At 41.6% G+C, this 17439-nt stretch overlaps 1 protein-coding gene across 4 annotated transcripts in view; it reads right to left on the bottom strand.

Moving 5' to 3' along the window:
• Window positions 1-17439, bottom strand: part of ntrk3a (neurotrophic tyrosine kinase, receptor, type 3a) — a 263032-nt gene that overhangs the window by 117970 nt on the left and 127623 nt on the right. For 2 of the 4 annotated variants that reach the window (XM_055934471.1, XM_055934469.1), the window contains exons 5-11: window positions 15113-15267; window positions 14450-14592; window positions 13897-14038; window positions 9095-9394; window positions 5933-5947; window positions 4731-4786; window positions 4026-4128 (exon numbers count right to left, since the gene is read on the bottom strand). In XM_055934471.1, coding sequence (XP_055790446.1) covers window positions 4026-4128; window positions 4731-4786; window positions 5933-5947; window positions 9095-9394; window positions 13897-14038; window positions 14450-14592; window positions 15113-15267 — 914 coding nt within the window. The remainder of the gene's footprint in view (window positions 1-4025; window positions 4129-4730; window positions 4787-5932; window positions 5948-9094; window positions 9395-13896; window positions 14039-14449; window positions 14593-15112; window positions 15268-17439) is intronic. The other 2 variants (XM_055934470.1, XM_055934472.1) reach the window with 1 other exon arrangement.

Below are 17439 nucleotides of genomic sequence, written 5' to 3'. Positions count from 1 at the left end.
CTGCTATGGTGGAATGAGAATCAACTTAAAGGAGAGGGTATTTTTAAATATGCCCTGCAGTCTGGTCTTACATTGCCATGCAGGGGGAGTCCTGATAAGACTGAGATGGTATGGACAAGCAGCTCACACCAAACAGGCCTATCAGCTACGACCAGCCACACAACTAGACACAGAGCACACGAGACCAAATAGAGATTGCTGCTTTAGCGCCATATAAACTGTGGGCATATAAACGCACCTGCAAAAAAGGACTCCTTTACAAAACAGTGTTGGGTTGTAATGTTGTTAAGATGTTGTATTAGCCAAGCTTTCAGTTACTTCTCTGGGATGGCCTTTCAGTCACCACATGAGTAGATTACTGTCATTAACGCTTCACTTCATATGAACAACTCTCATTCATTCATTCCACTGGACCGCCACCAAAAGAAGGAAATGAAGTCTCAATACTTTGTCTACAAACAGGTTTCCTCAACACTCTAGCAGGACACTGGAACAGAAAGGACCACTGTTTGGGTGGTGGGGGGGGGGGGGGGGGGGGGGGGGGGTTTGAAGAAGAAAATAAACTTCTCAAGGGTGACACAATGAATGCTTTTCATTGCCAGACTATTCTCCTCCCGAAGTCAGTCGGCATTCCAAAGGCTCTTTCTTAATTCCAGGGCATAAAAAACATGCCAAAGCACATTTGTGAGCTTCCTTGCTCTCCTTCCAGTCCTAATACCACATGCCAATCAGCCAGAATTACCATAGTAACAACAACATGGCAGACATGCTCAGAGACTCAAGGAGAATGGCTGATTCTGTTCCTGCCTTCCTTTCTCTAATACCCTGTATTCACACAGGGGGGAGTGGCATGGTGCTGGGCTGTTGGCAGTCACGTCTCACGGCTAACCGGGGACATATGAGGACTCCCAATCAGACGACCCAGCTAACCGGGGACATATGAGGACTCCTAATCAGACAAACCATTTAAAGGTAAATGACACCCAAGCGAACCCTCAAGACTCCCCTTTGCTCACGGTTGCCAAATGGACTGTATGCAGCCAGGATGTGTCTGTGCGAGAGAGAACGAGGCCTGGGGATGCATGCAGAGCAGCGGAACTAGGAGACATTGTGTGTCTGCATGTAAACAGCTGGAGAGTAAAGCAGCCGGAACGGGTTTAACCGGCTGCTCCCTCACTCCTGCAGTACCTTTACCGACAGCACTTTGCCTTCCAACGTCTGCAACTATCTCAATCTCTCTTCCTTCCATTAACTTTTTTTAATTCCACATCCGATGATGTTATCAGCTTAATCTGCTTTGAATTACCTTGGTTAAAAAGGATTGATAGAGCTTTCTGTTGTTGTCAAACAGAGGAGAGGAAACACAGAGGAAGGGGGCAGGGGAAGAGAAGATATGGAGGGGGGGGATAGAGCCAGGAGGAGGAGAAAAAAATATCCCCCGTGGGAACAGGAGTGAAAAAGAGAAAGTCAATGGAGACGGCAAAGTGCCAAGGCAAGCAGTCAGCTAGTGGTCTATGCATTCATTAGAGAACTACAGGCTTCATTGGGAGGCCTGGGGGTATTCTAATGTTGTTAACATCAGATACAGGGACTGATTACTTTCCACTTGATGATGAAAGACAAATACAATACCACAGGCCTCCAGACGGACGTAAGGGAGAAAAGCAATGCATTAAACATCCCTTTGATATGTGTGTGATTGTGGCAGCAATTCCATAATTGGGACATGCTTACACACAAATGTCCAATGCATGGCATATTCTAATGTGAGTTGTGATGTCATTATCTGTAGGAGAGAGAGGGAGAGAGAGAGTGTCTGTCTGACTGACTGATTGATTGACTGATTGACTGGAGAGAGTGACTGACTGACTGAGGAGAGAGAGAGAGAGAGTCTGAGGAGAGTGACTGACTGACTGACTGAGGAGAGCGAGAGAGAGAGAGAGAGAGAGAGAGAGAGAGAGAGAGAGAGAGAGAGACTGAGGAGAGAGAGAGACGAAGGAGAGTAGAGAGACTGAGGAGAGAGAGAGACAGGAGAGAGAGAGAGACTGAGGAGAGTGACTGACTGACTGACTGACTGACTGACTGACTGACTGACTGACTGACTGAGGAGAGAGAAAGACTGACTGACTGAGAAGAGAGAGTGACTGACTGACTGACTGAGGAGAGAGACTGACTGACTGACTGACTTGGGAGAAAGAGTGACTGACTGACTGACTGACTGACTGACTGACTGACTGACTGAGGAGAGAGAAAGAGTGACTGACTGAGAAGAGAGAGTGACTGACTGACTGACTGAGGAGAGAGACTGACTGACTGACTGACTGACTGGGGAGAAAGAGAGAGAGACTGACTGGGGAGGGAGAGAGAGAGAGTGAGACTGGGGAGAGAGAGAGACTGAGGAGAGTGACTGACTAACTGAGGGGAGAGAGTGACTGACTGAGGGGAGAGAGTGACTGACTGAGAAGAGAGAGTGACTGACTGAGAAGAGAGAGTGACTGACTGAGGAGAGAGAGTGACTGACTGAGGAGAGAGAGTGGCTGACTGAGGAGAGAGAGTGACTGACTGACTGACTGGGGAGAGAGAGAGAGAGACTGACTGGGGAGGGAGAGAGAGAGAGTGAGACTGGGGAGAGAGAGACTGGAGAGAGAGAGAGAGAGAGAGAGAGAGAGAGAGAGAGAGAGAGAGAGAGAGAAAGAAAGAGAGAGACTGGGGAAAGAAAGAGAGAGAGAGAGAGAGAGAGAGAGAGAGAGAGAGAGAGAGAGAGAGAGAGAGAGAGAGAGAGAGAGAGAGAGAGAGAGAGAGAGAGAGAGAGAGAGAGAGAGAGAGAGAGAGAGAGAGAGAGAGAGAGAGAGAGAGAGAGACTGGGGAAAGAGAGAGAGAGAGAGAGAGACTGGGGAAAGAAAAAAAGAGAGAGAGAGACTGGGGAAAGAAAGAGAGCAAGAGAGACCGAGAGAGGTTGTCTAAATCCTCCTAAGCTATGTCTACACAAAATGGCACCAGGCAATGCACAACCATCAGCCAAAGCCGGCAGGTGTTACCTGAAACACTGTAAACACTGTCATACAGTTTATAACAGCAGCAGAGCCAATACCTGAGACAGGGCTGTTCCAGGGGAAGGGACATGAAGCCGAGAGAGGGGTGGTTACTACTACTGCATCACCATCACCCCCGCCTGCTGCAGTCAGAGAAAGCACCAAGCCCAACACGCTACACAGCGGAACCAGCTGCATCAGCCACCAGAAGACAGTGATAAGTAGTGCTTGGACGTGATTCAAAAAATATAAGCTTAGGCTGCACTGAGCCATATTTGGAATTGGTTGGCATTACTGACACTACTGCAAACTCATTCTTCACAGGGATCAAATCTGCAATATGGCAAGCATTACCCCCACCTCCGCCTGCCGGCCCACATACCAAGACAAGCACTAGATCAAATAAAGTGTAAGTAGCGATACTGTTGTGTGCTGTATACAGATGAGAAAGTGGACTGTGTATACAGTTTATGGCAGTGGTATTCAAAGTCAGGGTCGCAACCCCCATTGGGGTCGGGGTTATGACCCCAAGTGGGGTCACCAGGGGAAATGCTATGCGGTCGCTCCCCCCAAAATATAATGATCATGAGCCAATATATAAACATTTTTGAGAGTTAATTTGAAAAATACAATTTTATTGAATAAATGTATTTATTGGTTTATTTTCATTTTCATAAGAGAAATAAATTAAAGGTTATTTGTTGATGTAAATATCTAAATCTAGCAGTTTTTTTAAGGTTGTGTCAATAGATTTGGGGTAGGGTGTGGTTGAGAGAAATGCTTTGGAAAAAAATAGGGTCCCCAGAAATTCTGAAAAAATGTAAATACCACAGGTGGATGTCGTAGAAAGATAACAGAACAAGGTATTTGGCATGAAAGGGATAAAGAAACACAAAGTCTATACAATGTCTTATTTTGGCAGCTGAGGCACTACCTAAGAAAACAATGTCTAAATGATAACTTCCTTTCAGAAGAATACTGGGTGTTTCTTACCTTTCATTCCAAACTTCGAACGTCGGCCATATTTGTTGATGAGAACAAACAGGACAACAAGAAGGACACAGGCAAATCCGGCCAGGCCCACAGCAATAGACACCTGGAAGACGACAAGACAGGGCTTAGTGAGAGTAAGTCTCACAATAAAGATATACCTCCAAAAACCTGAATAGCCAACAGTCACGAAGCCTACAGTAAATGCAGGGCTTGTGAAAACTGGATTAGTAATGTTTTACTGAAAACGGCCTTTATACATTCTCCGCTGGCAATAACAAAACAAAGAGAAATCAAAAAGGAGAAGCCCAAAATGAAGTTATACTGAAAAACCGTCATACGGTATAATTAGGACCTCCAAACAATTGGACGTCGTCTCTCCTCCCATGTCACTGCTCTCTTCCCCATTAAAACCTTCAAATGAGGAAATAATCTCCATCCAGTAAATTACAGCACAAAGATGAGCGAAATTACATTTTTAAGAAGTTGTTAAACACAGTGGGCAAAAAGGAAAAGGCAGATAGGAGCGAGCTACAAGGCGAGGGAGTGAAAAAGAAAAGAAATGGATTAAAACAGCTCAAACTAAAGCCTCTTTTTAGTTGTTGTTCCCAGGAAAAAGAAGAAGAAGTTGATGTTCTGTATACAGGTTGTATCTCCACTAGATTAGAAAAGCCACTTAGTTGAGCACCACAGTGTTCTCAAACTCACCCCGAATGTGTCCTCCTCAGGCCTGTGTGTTACTGTGATGGTCGGTGTTGGAGTCCCTGTGATGAAGACAAAATAAACACTATTTATGAAAGTACTGACAGGCAACCGACAGTTACATGTGCAGTATATCCTGAATACCTAACATGCAGTCTACACAATCATTCTGAACAACTAGCCATAGGCATAGAGATGCAAATAAAGAGTTGGAATCCATGATGGGAGGGGAGAAGGGTGGGTATGACCTACAGTGTGTACCAGATCAAAGAATCACAGCACACATTTCTTGCAGCTAACTGATGTTATGCTTAATGCTTTGTAAACTGTGTAGAGTCAGTTGGGTTGTTGCCCTTCACAGATCTCGTTCCATTTCTGATACAATGAGACCTTTTCAAGTCTCTCATCTGTATCCACTTCTATGGAGACACTAATGCCCCTGGGTTGCCCTCCCATCATGCTCTCTGCTAACAGGCCGCGGTGCGAAGCAATGTGGTGTAGCGGAACAGAACAGAACAGCGCCGGGTGTTTCTGATGAGTCCGTCTGTCCTGCCCGGCCCCTTCCTGCCTTCCTACCACCAAGTGGACTCATCCAACATAATTTTGAGCCCTGACAGTAACAATCTGTCACTCTTTCCCTTACGCGTTCAGGATTTATTATGCGTGGAAAATCCCAATGAAGCTCTGGCATGATGTCAATTTGAGGGCCTGGGGATGAAGGTCAGTGGCTGTGCTTGCCTCTACATTTACCTCCTAAATTAGAACAGATTAAAGACTAAATGAGCCTGTTGGTCCTCCAATGATAGAGGTGTCTAGCTGTAACCTTAAGTCTTACCCAGCTAATGTAGGCAGTATATGGTGGCAACAACATTTTGGAATTAGGGTAGTGAATATCAGAAGATTAAAATGACATCAAATGTAAGCTCCCATGACCTTTTTGTTGCTCTGCTTATTAAATAGATGTCATGGTACTATTTACGTCAGTGCTATTTACATATTTCCTGGTACTATTTCTTGTTGACTGTCTGAGAAGAAAAATCACTTACCATAACCCCCCTAGAGTTGTTTTAATCACCTTTTGTTTCAGTTTAATCTGTGTGTTTGAGCTAGAGACTTCCAGGTTCTTGCATGTCATGGTACTATTCAAGTCATGGTACTATTTATGTCATGGTACTATTTCTTGTTGACTGTCTTCTAAGATCACTTACCATAATCACCATAATCTGTGGGAAAAGAAGACAGAAGAGGAGTCATCAGTGGCGTGTTCAACCAGTGTGTATATATGCACAGGGCATGTTCAAAGAAGAACACCGCTTTCACTCTCCACTGTTAAAATAGAAAGACTCAAAACACCATCATTGCGTAGTAAAACCATGACAAGTAGTGCAGGTGTTTGAATGTAAACGCGATGAAAGTGTTACGATACACTGAACGGATTTCAAAACAGAACGGAAGTAGTCTGAAACAACCAAAGTGGTTCTTCAATCTGAATCATTGTGTTTTTAAGAGAGTGATGTGAAACTTCTTTCTGGTGTTTCAGTATATGTAAAAGGCAGCACCAAAACACACAAATAATGTTTTGGCAGACACTGTCTCTCATACAGTATAATCAAATGTTTTTAAATTGCAAATGGTTATAGCATGAATATTGATAGATTATAAATATTGATTTATTTTCAGTTAATATTTCGATTAACATTTTAAGGAAGACACTGGTAATGTAATACTTTTCCTAGGGTCGAGTTTGGCACTAATTATAGGCCACAGTTGACAGGAAACTTTGTGAGATTAAAAATAATGTTACATTCCAAATGGGCTATGTAAATTAAAGCAGAGGTCAAATCACATTTTATTGGTCACATTCCCTCTAGCAAACTCTATGGTCAAATATAAAAACAGGCAAGTTTGCGGGTGCTTCCCCTGTCTTCGGGTCCTTCATGAACTCAGACAGTTGAGAGCACACCAAATACTCTGAATGAAACGCTCCAAAACAATCCAAGAAAGTATGTGTCAATAAAAATGTACAAAATGTTATTACATTGAAGGAAAAGGAATTCACTCAATATGAACTTTTGTTTTGTGAAGCATTTCAGCCACTAATGCTAACAGTCCAAGTAAAACAGCCTTCTCCTTACTGCACGTAGGTGTAAATTGACATGTCATTGTTTGCACCTTTTTGTGCATTTGTTTTTTAGGCAAATTACTGCCCGAGTTTCAGTTAATACTGATGGCTTGTTTGCCTATTAGCTTTTAGTTTTATCTACTGTTTGATATATATATATATATATATACCCCACATACTATATGCTACACTGAATAGCCACTGCCATTTTAGCCTGCTCTAGCTTTGGCCTACCACACAACATGCTATTGCATCCCACTTTTGACATTCATATTGTTATATTGTCGCTATATTTGCATAGCTTAATCATGTATATGCTTTTGCATATTGCTATTGATGATTAATAATTGTATTGATATTGCAATTAATCAATAATATAGTATTTGATAACTTAATTATGCATGCATGTACTATCATTATTGCTTCTTATGATTTGCCATTTGTCTCCCTGCCGAAAAACATGCATACATACTACGTTACCCAATGGCTGGCCAATCCTAATTAAAGCCAATCAAGTCCAGGATCAGACTAATGCCAACTGAACTGACAACTGTCAATCATATCATCTAACTCAACTGTACTGAGCTTTAATTCATCTGAACAACCATCCATGCCGTGTACCATCTAAATATAAAGACTCAGGTCAGTACATTAGCATAATGGATGACTGGTGGATCACATTGAGCCCTGGGCTTAAGTTTTGTACAAGAATTTGTATTTTTTTCCCATGAAAGTGAAATATAATGTCACATTTTTTATTTAAAAGAATATGAGCAATACCTTACAGATTGAACTGTCTTACTTTATCAATATAAAAAATGTGAAAGACCTGTTCATGTTTTGAAAAAGTACTAAATTATTCACAACTATATTTTCTCATGTCCTTTGTTTGAGCAAAATACTGGCCCTTTGACCTTTTGGAATTACCAATGACAAGTTTAGATACACCACATAAGGGAATATACAAGAGGAGCGACTCTCATTTACACTAAACTGGAAACTCCAGAAAGATCTAGTTCTGCACTAAACAGGATTCGAAACACCATAGCATTTTCAACCTTTTACAGATTAGTGCTCCCAGTCTCAGGCAAGGTGTTGCACGACTCTTACGTGGTGGTACAACACACCATGTCATGTTTCAGAACACCTCAGGATGAATTTATCAGTGCACCTTAAATCTTTCCCAATACCCTCACAAACATGTTTCAATACTCAAGCAAAGTTATGGTTTTGTCTGCTATTAAGGTGGTGGCAGCTCAGTTACCACTCATTTTTGTGATACAAAGCACTTCATTTTAACGGTGTACTACTAGCCAGCAAATATATCTAAGTGTGTTTACTGGGTTTCCACATTTGAAAACAAGGATGGTCCAACTTGGGTTGTCATGGAGTTAGTCAAGCTTCTCCGGTCTTGTTACTGTGTTCCCCTCTGCCTATGAACCTCGTCATCCATGTTTTGAATTCCATTATCAAGGACTCCCTGAAAATTTGGTCCCAATTCTGAAATCACTTTAGTATTAGGCAAGCCAGTTGCTTCTCCCCGTTTAACATCCAGTCATCTTTTCCCAGCATAGCAGATCTACACTGCATTCCGTCTCTGGCATGGGATGGTCTGGTATTTTTTTAAACTTTGATTACACATTTGCCTCAGCCCTTAATTGGGGTTGGTGTGTTGGATGCCGGGGAGGGGTGGGGGTGGGGGTGGGGGGGGGGGGGGGTACACCCCTTTGGGCCTGGACCAGGATTGAGGGGAACTGTTATAGGCCAAATGTTGTTGAAGCTGCTAACAAAACATTTCATCTGACATTCTTGTGAGCAGTGCTGTTGTAATTACCATTGTATTACTATTTATTGCTATAAAAAAATATATTTCAAATGTTTTTTGTGCTGTCTTGGTATGATGGGTGGGGTGGGAGGGAGGGGAATGAAGGACTGGGGTTGTTCTACTGTTATCAAATGACAATCTACAAGTAAAGGATTTTTCTCTAAAGAATAGAGTAACATTCCCAATGAGATCTTATCTTCACCTCTAAATTAATCCCCTTTATTAATAGAGGCGTGACAGCGAGTGAGACCGTTTCTATATTCACCAGTGAACCCGTTAATAAGACAGTAGCACTTAACAGTTTTAGCTCTGCTGCTCCGATCCATGCAATATACTGTTGGACTAACGAAAGGTCACAGGTATAAAGCTACTTTATACCTGCACTGCTATACATAGCTACTATAGCAAGTCAAATCTACCTACCGTCTGAAAAAGGGGCGTTGAGGAAGTGTCCATACACTGTCTTGGTGGTGACTCCTAGGAAGTTGCTAGCTTCCAGAGTGTAGTTGCCGTTGTTGTGGTGCGTGGGGTCCTTAAAGTTGAGGCATCCCTCTAGGTAGTCCTGGTAGGTATCCATCTCAGTACGGATATAGTCACTGGGGGGGATCTCCTTGTCCCGGTGGAACCAGCGCAGGGTAGGCTGGGGGTTGCCACGCACTGTGAACTCTATGCAGGTTTCATGGCGACGCTCGGGCTCGTCTAGCTTCAGGATGGTGGGGGGGACTGTTGGGAGGGAGGACAGACATAAACGAGGTACAGTATGTCAGAGATGTGTTTTTCAATGTGTCGGCATCATGACATGTGACACACACAATCTTCTAGTTACACTATGTACCAATGTTCAGGGGGTGTGACTTGTTGTTTCTTGCTTGTGAGTGGTTTGAAGGCCAGCAGTATAAATGGTGTTTTGTTGATCTTTGAAGCTGCTGCTAGGATGTGGCTACTGACCACAGGAACATTGGGTTGTCTCCAGGCTTTTGGCTGAGTGGACACATCACCCACTCTGAAGGATGGCAGCCAGAGGCAGTAATAATATCACACCTCATAAAAGGCGCCCACCATATACTGTAACTCCACATCCATGGTCGGTATGTTGAAGGCTAGCTAACCATCTGCAATTACAGGGCTGTAAATGTGCCATACTGAGCTCACATAAAGCATCAATCATACTTCCATTCACTGTTAATATACATATTAAGAGAGCATGCCAATTTCCTCATTGTTAGTTAATGCAAGGTAAAACGAAGAGGGTCTCTGTGAAAAGTAAGTGCTTGAGAGAGAGCAGGGAGAAAGAGAGAGCGAGAGAGAGAGAAAGAGAGAGAGAGAGAGAGAGAGAGAGAGAGTGAGAGAGGTTAAGAGAGAGAGAGACTTGAGTTTGCGGATCTCATCATTATCTCTGGCAAATCAATACTGTATGTATTGGGTACTGAGAGAATAGTGTTACACCCCTGTTGCCATCACCCGTCAGTATGAATGTAAATGCAGGAGCAACAAACAATTATCATATTACCCTGTAATGGTATCCAGCTGATGGAAACAGTGTGGTCTAATAAAGGACGTAAGTCTGGGCCAGAGAAATGTCCAACAATTGTGACACACACAATCTTCTAGTTACACTATGTACCAATGTTCAGGGGGTGTGACTTGTTATTTCTTGCTTGTGAGTGGTTTGAAGGCCAGCAGTATAAATGGTGCAATCAAATGTTGTTGTTTTTTATTAATAAAAATAGCAACGTTGGGGGAGTGAAACTGAAAAGAAAATCAAAGTTCTTAAATAGTTCTTTGTCAGTTCTTACGGTTCTTTGAAGAGCTCTTGCCTGATAAAGAACATTTGAGATAAGTGTGGGGTTCTTGAAGTGGCATCTACGGTTCTTCAGAATTCTAAAAGGTTCTTGAAATGTATGGCAGCCTGCAGAGGTCCCTTGAACAGCACACAGAAAATTGTCCAGTGTTAACTAGTGTTGAATGAAGAGTTAAATCAACACGGTAAAGAGTTAAATGAACACTCAGTGGTGTAAAAGAACCCCAGTGTTGATGTTAATAACCAGAGTTGAACCAAAACCACACCCGTCATTATATTTTAGAATTGTTTGTTTCAATATCTATGTTTTTGCATGTAGATTGATTGACTCATTAATCTTATGCTACTGAAATATAAATAACATACATTTTTCTAAACTAATCCAATCATTTAATTTTATTGACAATATATTCACTTAGGATCTCACTTGTTGAAGACCACAGGACTGAAAATGAATGAATGCAACAACCATGTCTGTGTCTCTAGCAAACACAGTCATGGGTGGTACTGGTAACTCTAAAATTCACTCTAAAGGAACCATATAAAATATGCAAATGCAGCTTAAACTCCTACAGCAGGGCCATTCAATTACGGTTCTGGAAGGCCAAAACATTCCTGGTTCGGGATTTTTGTATGGTTCTTCAAAGAACCATCCCATTTATGGTTCTTCAGAGACCCTACAATGATTCCCTTATGCCATCGATCTCAATAACCAAATTTGGTTCCAACTTTGAGTGTTCATTGAAAACAGTGTTTTGTGATGATCATAAGAACATCGCGCCAACATAAAGTGTGGAACTATAGTGGAGCGAATATCAAACTGACAGCAATTATTTCCTGGCTTGACTGTCAGTTAGTCTAACATCACCACAGCTGTTGACTCTCTGTTTTAAGGCGTTTCCAACAGACACGCCAAGCGGCTGTTGGGATGATTGGCAATTACCAAGAAAACCAAAAGAGCATGTGGTTTCATAAAGAACATCACGAACAAAAACAAATGGCTTTGCAGTGCAGCACCAGTGCACCACCACTGAATAACTAGCAGGACCTTCCAGATGTTTCCCGACGAACAGGGTCAGAGCTCCCCTCTCCTTGATCTGCTGGAAAGCAATCACGCACATTATGTGATGAACATTCTATAAATCGCTGTCATCTTTCACAGAAAGGACCACTGCCTTCTCATCAATGAAGTATCCACATCCAAGGGAACCACCCGCCAGCTCGCACGGATCAATATTCAACACAATGACCTCTCGGCACTGACAGAATGTAGAGGATAGAACGCATAACAGTACTGATAGAATGGATAAGAGAAGGCTTAGTTATATAATGGATAGGATAGTAATGGAATGGTAAGAATACGATAGATAGGAGCAGTGATCGAATGGATAGGCTAGAATGGATAGAATAGCATGGATAGGAGTACTTATAGAATGGATAGGAGTACTTATAGAATGGATAGGAGTACTTATAGAATGGATAGGAGTACTTATAGAATGGATAGAATAGCATGGATAGGAGTACTTATAGAATGGATAGAATAGCATGAATAGGAGTACTTATAGAATGGATAGGAGTACTTATAGAATGGATAGAAGTACTTATAGAATGGATAGGAGTACTTATATAATGGATAGGAGTACTTATATAATGGATAGGAGTACTTATAGAATGGATAGGAGTACTTATAGAATGGATAGGAGTACTTATAGAATGGATAGGAGTACTTATATAATGGATAGGAGTACTTATAGAATGGATAGGAGTACTTATAGAATGGATAGGAGTACTTATAGAATGGATAGGAGTACTTATATAATGGATAGGAGTACTTATAGAATGGATAGGAGTACTTATATAATGGATAGGAGTACTTATATAATGGATAGGAGTACTTATATAATGGATAGGAGTACTTATATAATGGATAGGAGTACTTATATAATGGATAGGAGTACTTATAGAATGGATAGGAGTACTTATATAATGGATAGGAGTACTTATATAATGGATAGGAGTACTTATATGATGGATAGGAGTACTTATATAATGGATAGGAGTACTTATAGAATGGATAGGAGTACTTATATAATGGATAGGAGTACTTATAGAATGGATAGGAGTACTTATAGAATGGATAGGAGTACTTATAGAATGGATAGGAGTACTTATAGAATGGATAGGAGTACTTATAGAATGGATAGGAGTACTTATAGAATGGATAGGAGTACTTATATAATGGATAGGAGTACTTATAGAATGGATAGGAGTACTTATAGAATGGATAGGAGTACTTATAGAATGGATAGGAGTACTTATATAATGGATAGGAGTACTTATAGAATGGATAGGAGTACTTATAGAATGGATAGAATAGCATGGATAGGAGTACTTATAGAATGGATAGGAGTACTTATAGAATGGATAGGAGTACTTATAGAATGGATAGGAGTACTTATAGAATGGATAGAATAGCATGGACAGGAGTATTTATAGAATGGATAGAATAGCATGGATAGGAGTACTTATAGAATGGATAGGAGTACTTATAGAATGGATAGGAGTACTTATAGAATGGATAGGAGTACTTATAGAATGGATAGAATAGCATGGACAGGAGTACTTATAGAATGGATAGAATAGCATGGACAGGAGTACTTATAGAATGGATAGAATAGCATGGACAGGAGTACTTTTAGAATGGATAGGAGTACTTATAGAATGGATAGGAGTATTTATAGAATGGATAAGAGTAGTTACTGGGCAGCCTAGTGGTTAGAGAGTTGGGCCAGTAACCGAAAGGTTGCTAGATTGAATCCCAGAGCTGACAAGGTAAAAATCTGTCAACCTGCCCCTGAACAAGGCAGCTAACCCACTGTTCCTAGGCCGTCATTGTAAATAAGATTTTTTTCTTAACTGACTTGCCTAGTTAAATAAAAAAAGTTACAGAATAGATAAGAGTAGTTATGAAACATAGGCTACAATCTATAAGAGGGAGTTTAAGTTCAATAGTCATCATAAAAGGGAGGTTCCTTAATGAGGCATTTTACACATATAATTCCACTAGTCTACTTTATAGAAGAATGTTGTAACAAGGTGCTTGACACCTCTACATTGTTCATGGTCTGACTGTGAGCTGAATATTGGTGTGAGCTGAATATTGGTGTTATCTGTTGGTACATTGGCCTCTGAGATGAATATTGGTGTTATCTGTTGGTACATCGGCCTCTGAGGTGAATATTGGTGTAATCTGTTGGTACATTGACTGTGAGATGAATATTGGTGTTATCTGTTGGTACATTGTCCTCTGAGATGAATATAGAGCTGAATATCATCATCAAACAGCAAACAATTGAGAGTGTTTGTGCTCTGCAACTTGATAAATAAAACGTTGAACTTGAATTGGTCATTGGTAGCTACGTACAATGGACAGTGAGCTGGATAGAGGCGTTGGCCATCCCCACTTTGTTCTCTGCTATACAGGTCAGTATGTAGAAGTTGTCATCACGGCTCACGTTGACCAGGGTCAGGTTGATGGAGTGGACATTGGGCCAGTACACGTTGGACTGGACAGAGCAGGAGAGAAAGACAAGTGAGTGATACTGTAGGATAACTACAGTGCATTGGGGCAGACAATGTATTTTATTCAGATACAATTCTCTGCATAAAGCAGGTTAACTGCATTTTCAGAAAGCTATGAAATCACAAGCACACAAACACAGTAGGTGTCAGTTCCATTTAATTTCCTCAATTGGACATATATTTTATCTTCATAGCACAACAACAGAATTCCAGAATTGCCTGGAATCTAAATAGAATGCACCCTAAAGTTGTATTGTAGCTAAAACTAACTCCAAGGTCACACGCCAAGTTGTTTCCTGCAGCTACCTAGAGACAAAGCACAATGGTACGACCATTACAATGAAGAATAGCACAGTGCATTATGGGTCCCTTTGTGTGTGTCCTGGCTAACCCACCTGGTGAGTGTTGATGGAGTGGAGGTCATTGACGGTCCAGTCCACCTCAGGGAGGGGGGATCCAGATCCATTACAGGTGACGGTGACTCTGTCCCCCTCAATCACTGTGAGATTATAGTGGGTCACACTGATGTCCGGCAAGTCTGGTGGAGAGAGAGAAAGAGAGAAAGAGAGAAAGAGAGAGAGAGAGAGAATAGCAGCTAGACACAGCATACTTGAAATTCTGACTGAGACACTTTAAGCTGTTGTGAATTCTATTTGGGAGAGGGACAGGAAGGAACAAGCAGAGTTTCGGTGAGAACGGTGAGTGGTCATCACTGTTTTTGCTTGACTCTCATGAGATAAGTTATGTCAGGCGTTTAGGTCATTCTTATGAAAGTGATGTGGATGGCCTACCCACTGGGCACAGACAACATTTGAACCTCTACTTTTGATTTACATTTAGTTGAGTTGACAACTAACGTGAATTCAACGTTGACAATCCATGGCAATGGATGTAGGTTAAATGTTGAGTGAAAAAATGCAAAATTCCCCAAAATGTTGATGACAGGCCTAATTTTTGGGGTTGAAATGATGTGGAAACAATGTTGATTCAACCAGTTTTTTCAACCATGGGATGATTGCGGAGTGTGGAGGGGGGATCACGGCAGCGGTGGCTCGTACCACAGAGGGAGATATTCATAGCCTGGAGAGGGATCTTGGAGGCTCCGTTGTTGCAGAATAACAGCTGGGTGTGCAGGCCAGCCTCCCCTCGCTGCTGCCACAGCTGAATCCAGCGGATATCACAGCCACACTCAAACACCACTTCTTCCAGCCTCCTGTTAGAGAGAGAGAGAATAAGAGCAAGAGAATAAGGGAGAGAATGAGAAAATATATGTTGAGAAACAACACAATGCAACTGTGGTCATTTATTGTGCAGTCAGAAGTAGGTGAAGGACATTGTTATCATTCAGCCCAGCCCCAAACATTCATCACAACATGCCTGGGGAGGAACTGGAGACATTCCATCTCATCTCCAGGCCAGGCTGGGCTAACTGTACCGTGTGACTGGGGCTGGGAGAGGGTGGACATGATTTGGACTTGCTTTTCCCTCAACAAACACAGGCCCTGCACTAGCCCTGGCTAAATCATTCATATTAAAAAAAACTCAGAGGTAAATGTCCGTACCTGCGTGAAAATCGGTGCAATCATCACATTTTATTAAACAAATACCTGTGTGTTCACGCTATAGACTTCCTTTTTACATGGGCCGCGTCGCGATCCACTGAATCCGCCAATGTCGGCCTATGCGGTAGACGGGCACTTTCCAAAGTCAGTGTTGTTGGAAATGATAGGATGCCAAAAAGTTACTTTCACGAAAACGTCTGTCAAGTCCAAATGGTTTGAACTAGAAACTATTTAGTCTACCCCACTATCGAAAGCTGAGACTCTCAAAAGCATAAGCATGTAGGATATTTTGCTCTATGACGCCCACAAGCATCACGGGACACATCTGAAGGTAAACCTGTATCAGGAGAAAGACATGTATGGAAGTGAATTGGGCATTTCCACGTCAAAGGTATATGGGTCATTTTTTAAATATTTCATAGATATAGGATAGACAAATCAAATTATTTGTTTTTACTATCTGTTTTGCCATGTATGAATGTGTTATTCAATGCATTTTATGTGTTTATAGAAGTAAGACCAAATTCCATGTGTCATCTGTCAAAAATTATATTAAAAAAATTATACCTATAGAGCTCCTAAAATTCAAAATCAATTATCTTTATGATCCATGGTATGACTATCTTTTTAAAATACATTTTAAAATACATTTTGCAATAGCTTGGTGGTAGTTGAACTAAATTCAAATCTAGGTAGTGTTTTCAGGAGTTAAATACTTTTTTTTGCCATGTAGCGGTGTATCTAACTACTGGAACTACATATCACTTTTTTTCCACCAAAAAACATATATACAGTAGTTTGGACACACCTACTCATTTAAGTTTTTATTTATATTTTTTAAACTATTTTGTACATTGTCAAATAATAGTGAAGACATCAAAACTATGAAATAACACACATGGAATCATATAGTAACAAAGAAGTGTTGATAAAAAAAGAGATCTTTCTTCAAAGTAGCCTCCCTTTTCTTTGATGACAGCTTTGCACACTCTTGGCATTCTCTCAACCAGCTTTATCATTTCCAACAGTCTTGAAGGAGGTCCCACATATGCTGAGTACTTGTTGGCTGCTTTTCCTTCACTCTGCGGCCCAACTCATCCCAAACCATATCAATTGGGTTGAGGTCGGGTGACTTTAGAGGCCAGGTCATCTGATGCAGGACTCCATCACTCTCCATCTTGGTCAAATAGCCCTTACACAGCCGGGAGGTGTGTTTTGGGTCATTGTCCTGCTGAAAAACAAATGATAGTCCCACTAAGAGAGAACCAGATGGGATGGCATATCGCTGCAGAATGCTGTGGTAGCCACGCTGGTTAAGTGTGCCTTGAATTCTAAATAAATCACTGACAATGTCACCAGCAAAGCACCCCCACACCATCACACCTCCTCCTCCATGCTTCACGGTGGGAACCACACATGCCGAGATCATCCGTTCACCTACTCTACGTCTCACAAAGACACGGCGGTTGGAACCAAAAATCTCACATTTGGACTCATCAGAACAAAGAACAGATTTCCACCGGTCTAATGTCCATTGCTCGTGTTTCTTGGCCCAAGCAAGTCTCTTCTTATTATTGGTGTCCTTTAGTAGTGGTTTCTTTGCAGCAATTCGACCATGAAGACCTGATTCACGCAGTTTCCTCTGAGCAGTTGATGTTGAGATGTGTCTGTTACTTATTTGCATTTATTTGGGCTGCAATCTGAGGTGCAGTTAAGTCTCATGAACGTATCCTCTGCAGCAGAGGTAACTCTGGGTCTTCCTTTCCTGTGAAGGTCCCCATGAGAGCCAGTTTCATCATAGCACTTGATGGTTTTTGCAACTG

Source organism: Salvelinus fontinalis, chromosome 9, assembly GCF_029448725.1.
Source record: "Salvelinus fontinalis isolate EN_2023a chromosome 9, ASM2944872v1, whole genome shotgun sequence".
NCBI classification, from domain to species: domain Eukaryota; kingdom Metazoa; phylum Chordata; class Actinopteri; order Salmoniformes; family Salmonidae; genus Salvelinus; species Salvelinus fontinalis.
The sequence above is the reverse complement of the archived record's forward strand: the minus strand, read 5'-3'. Positions and strand labels throughout refer to the sequence as shown.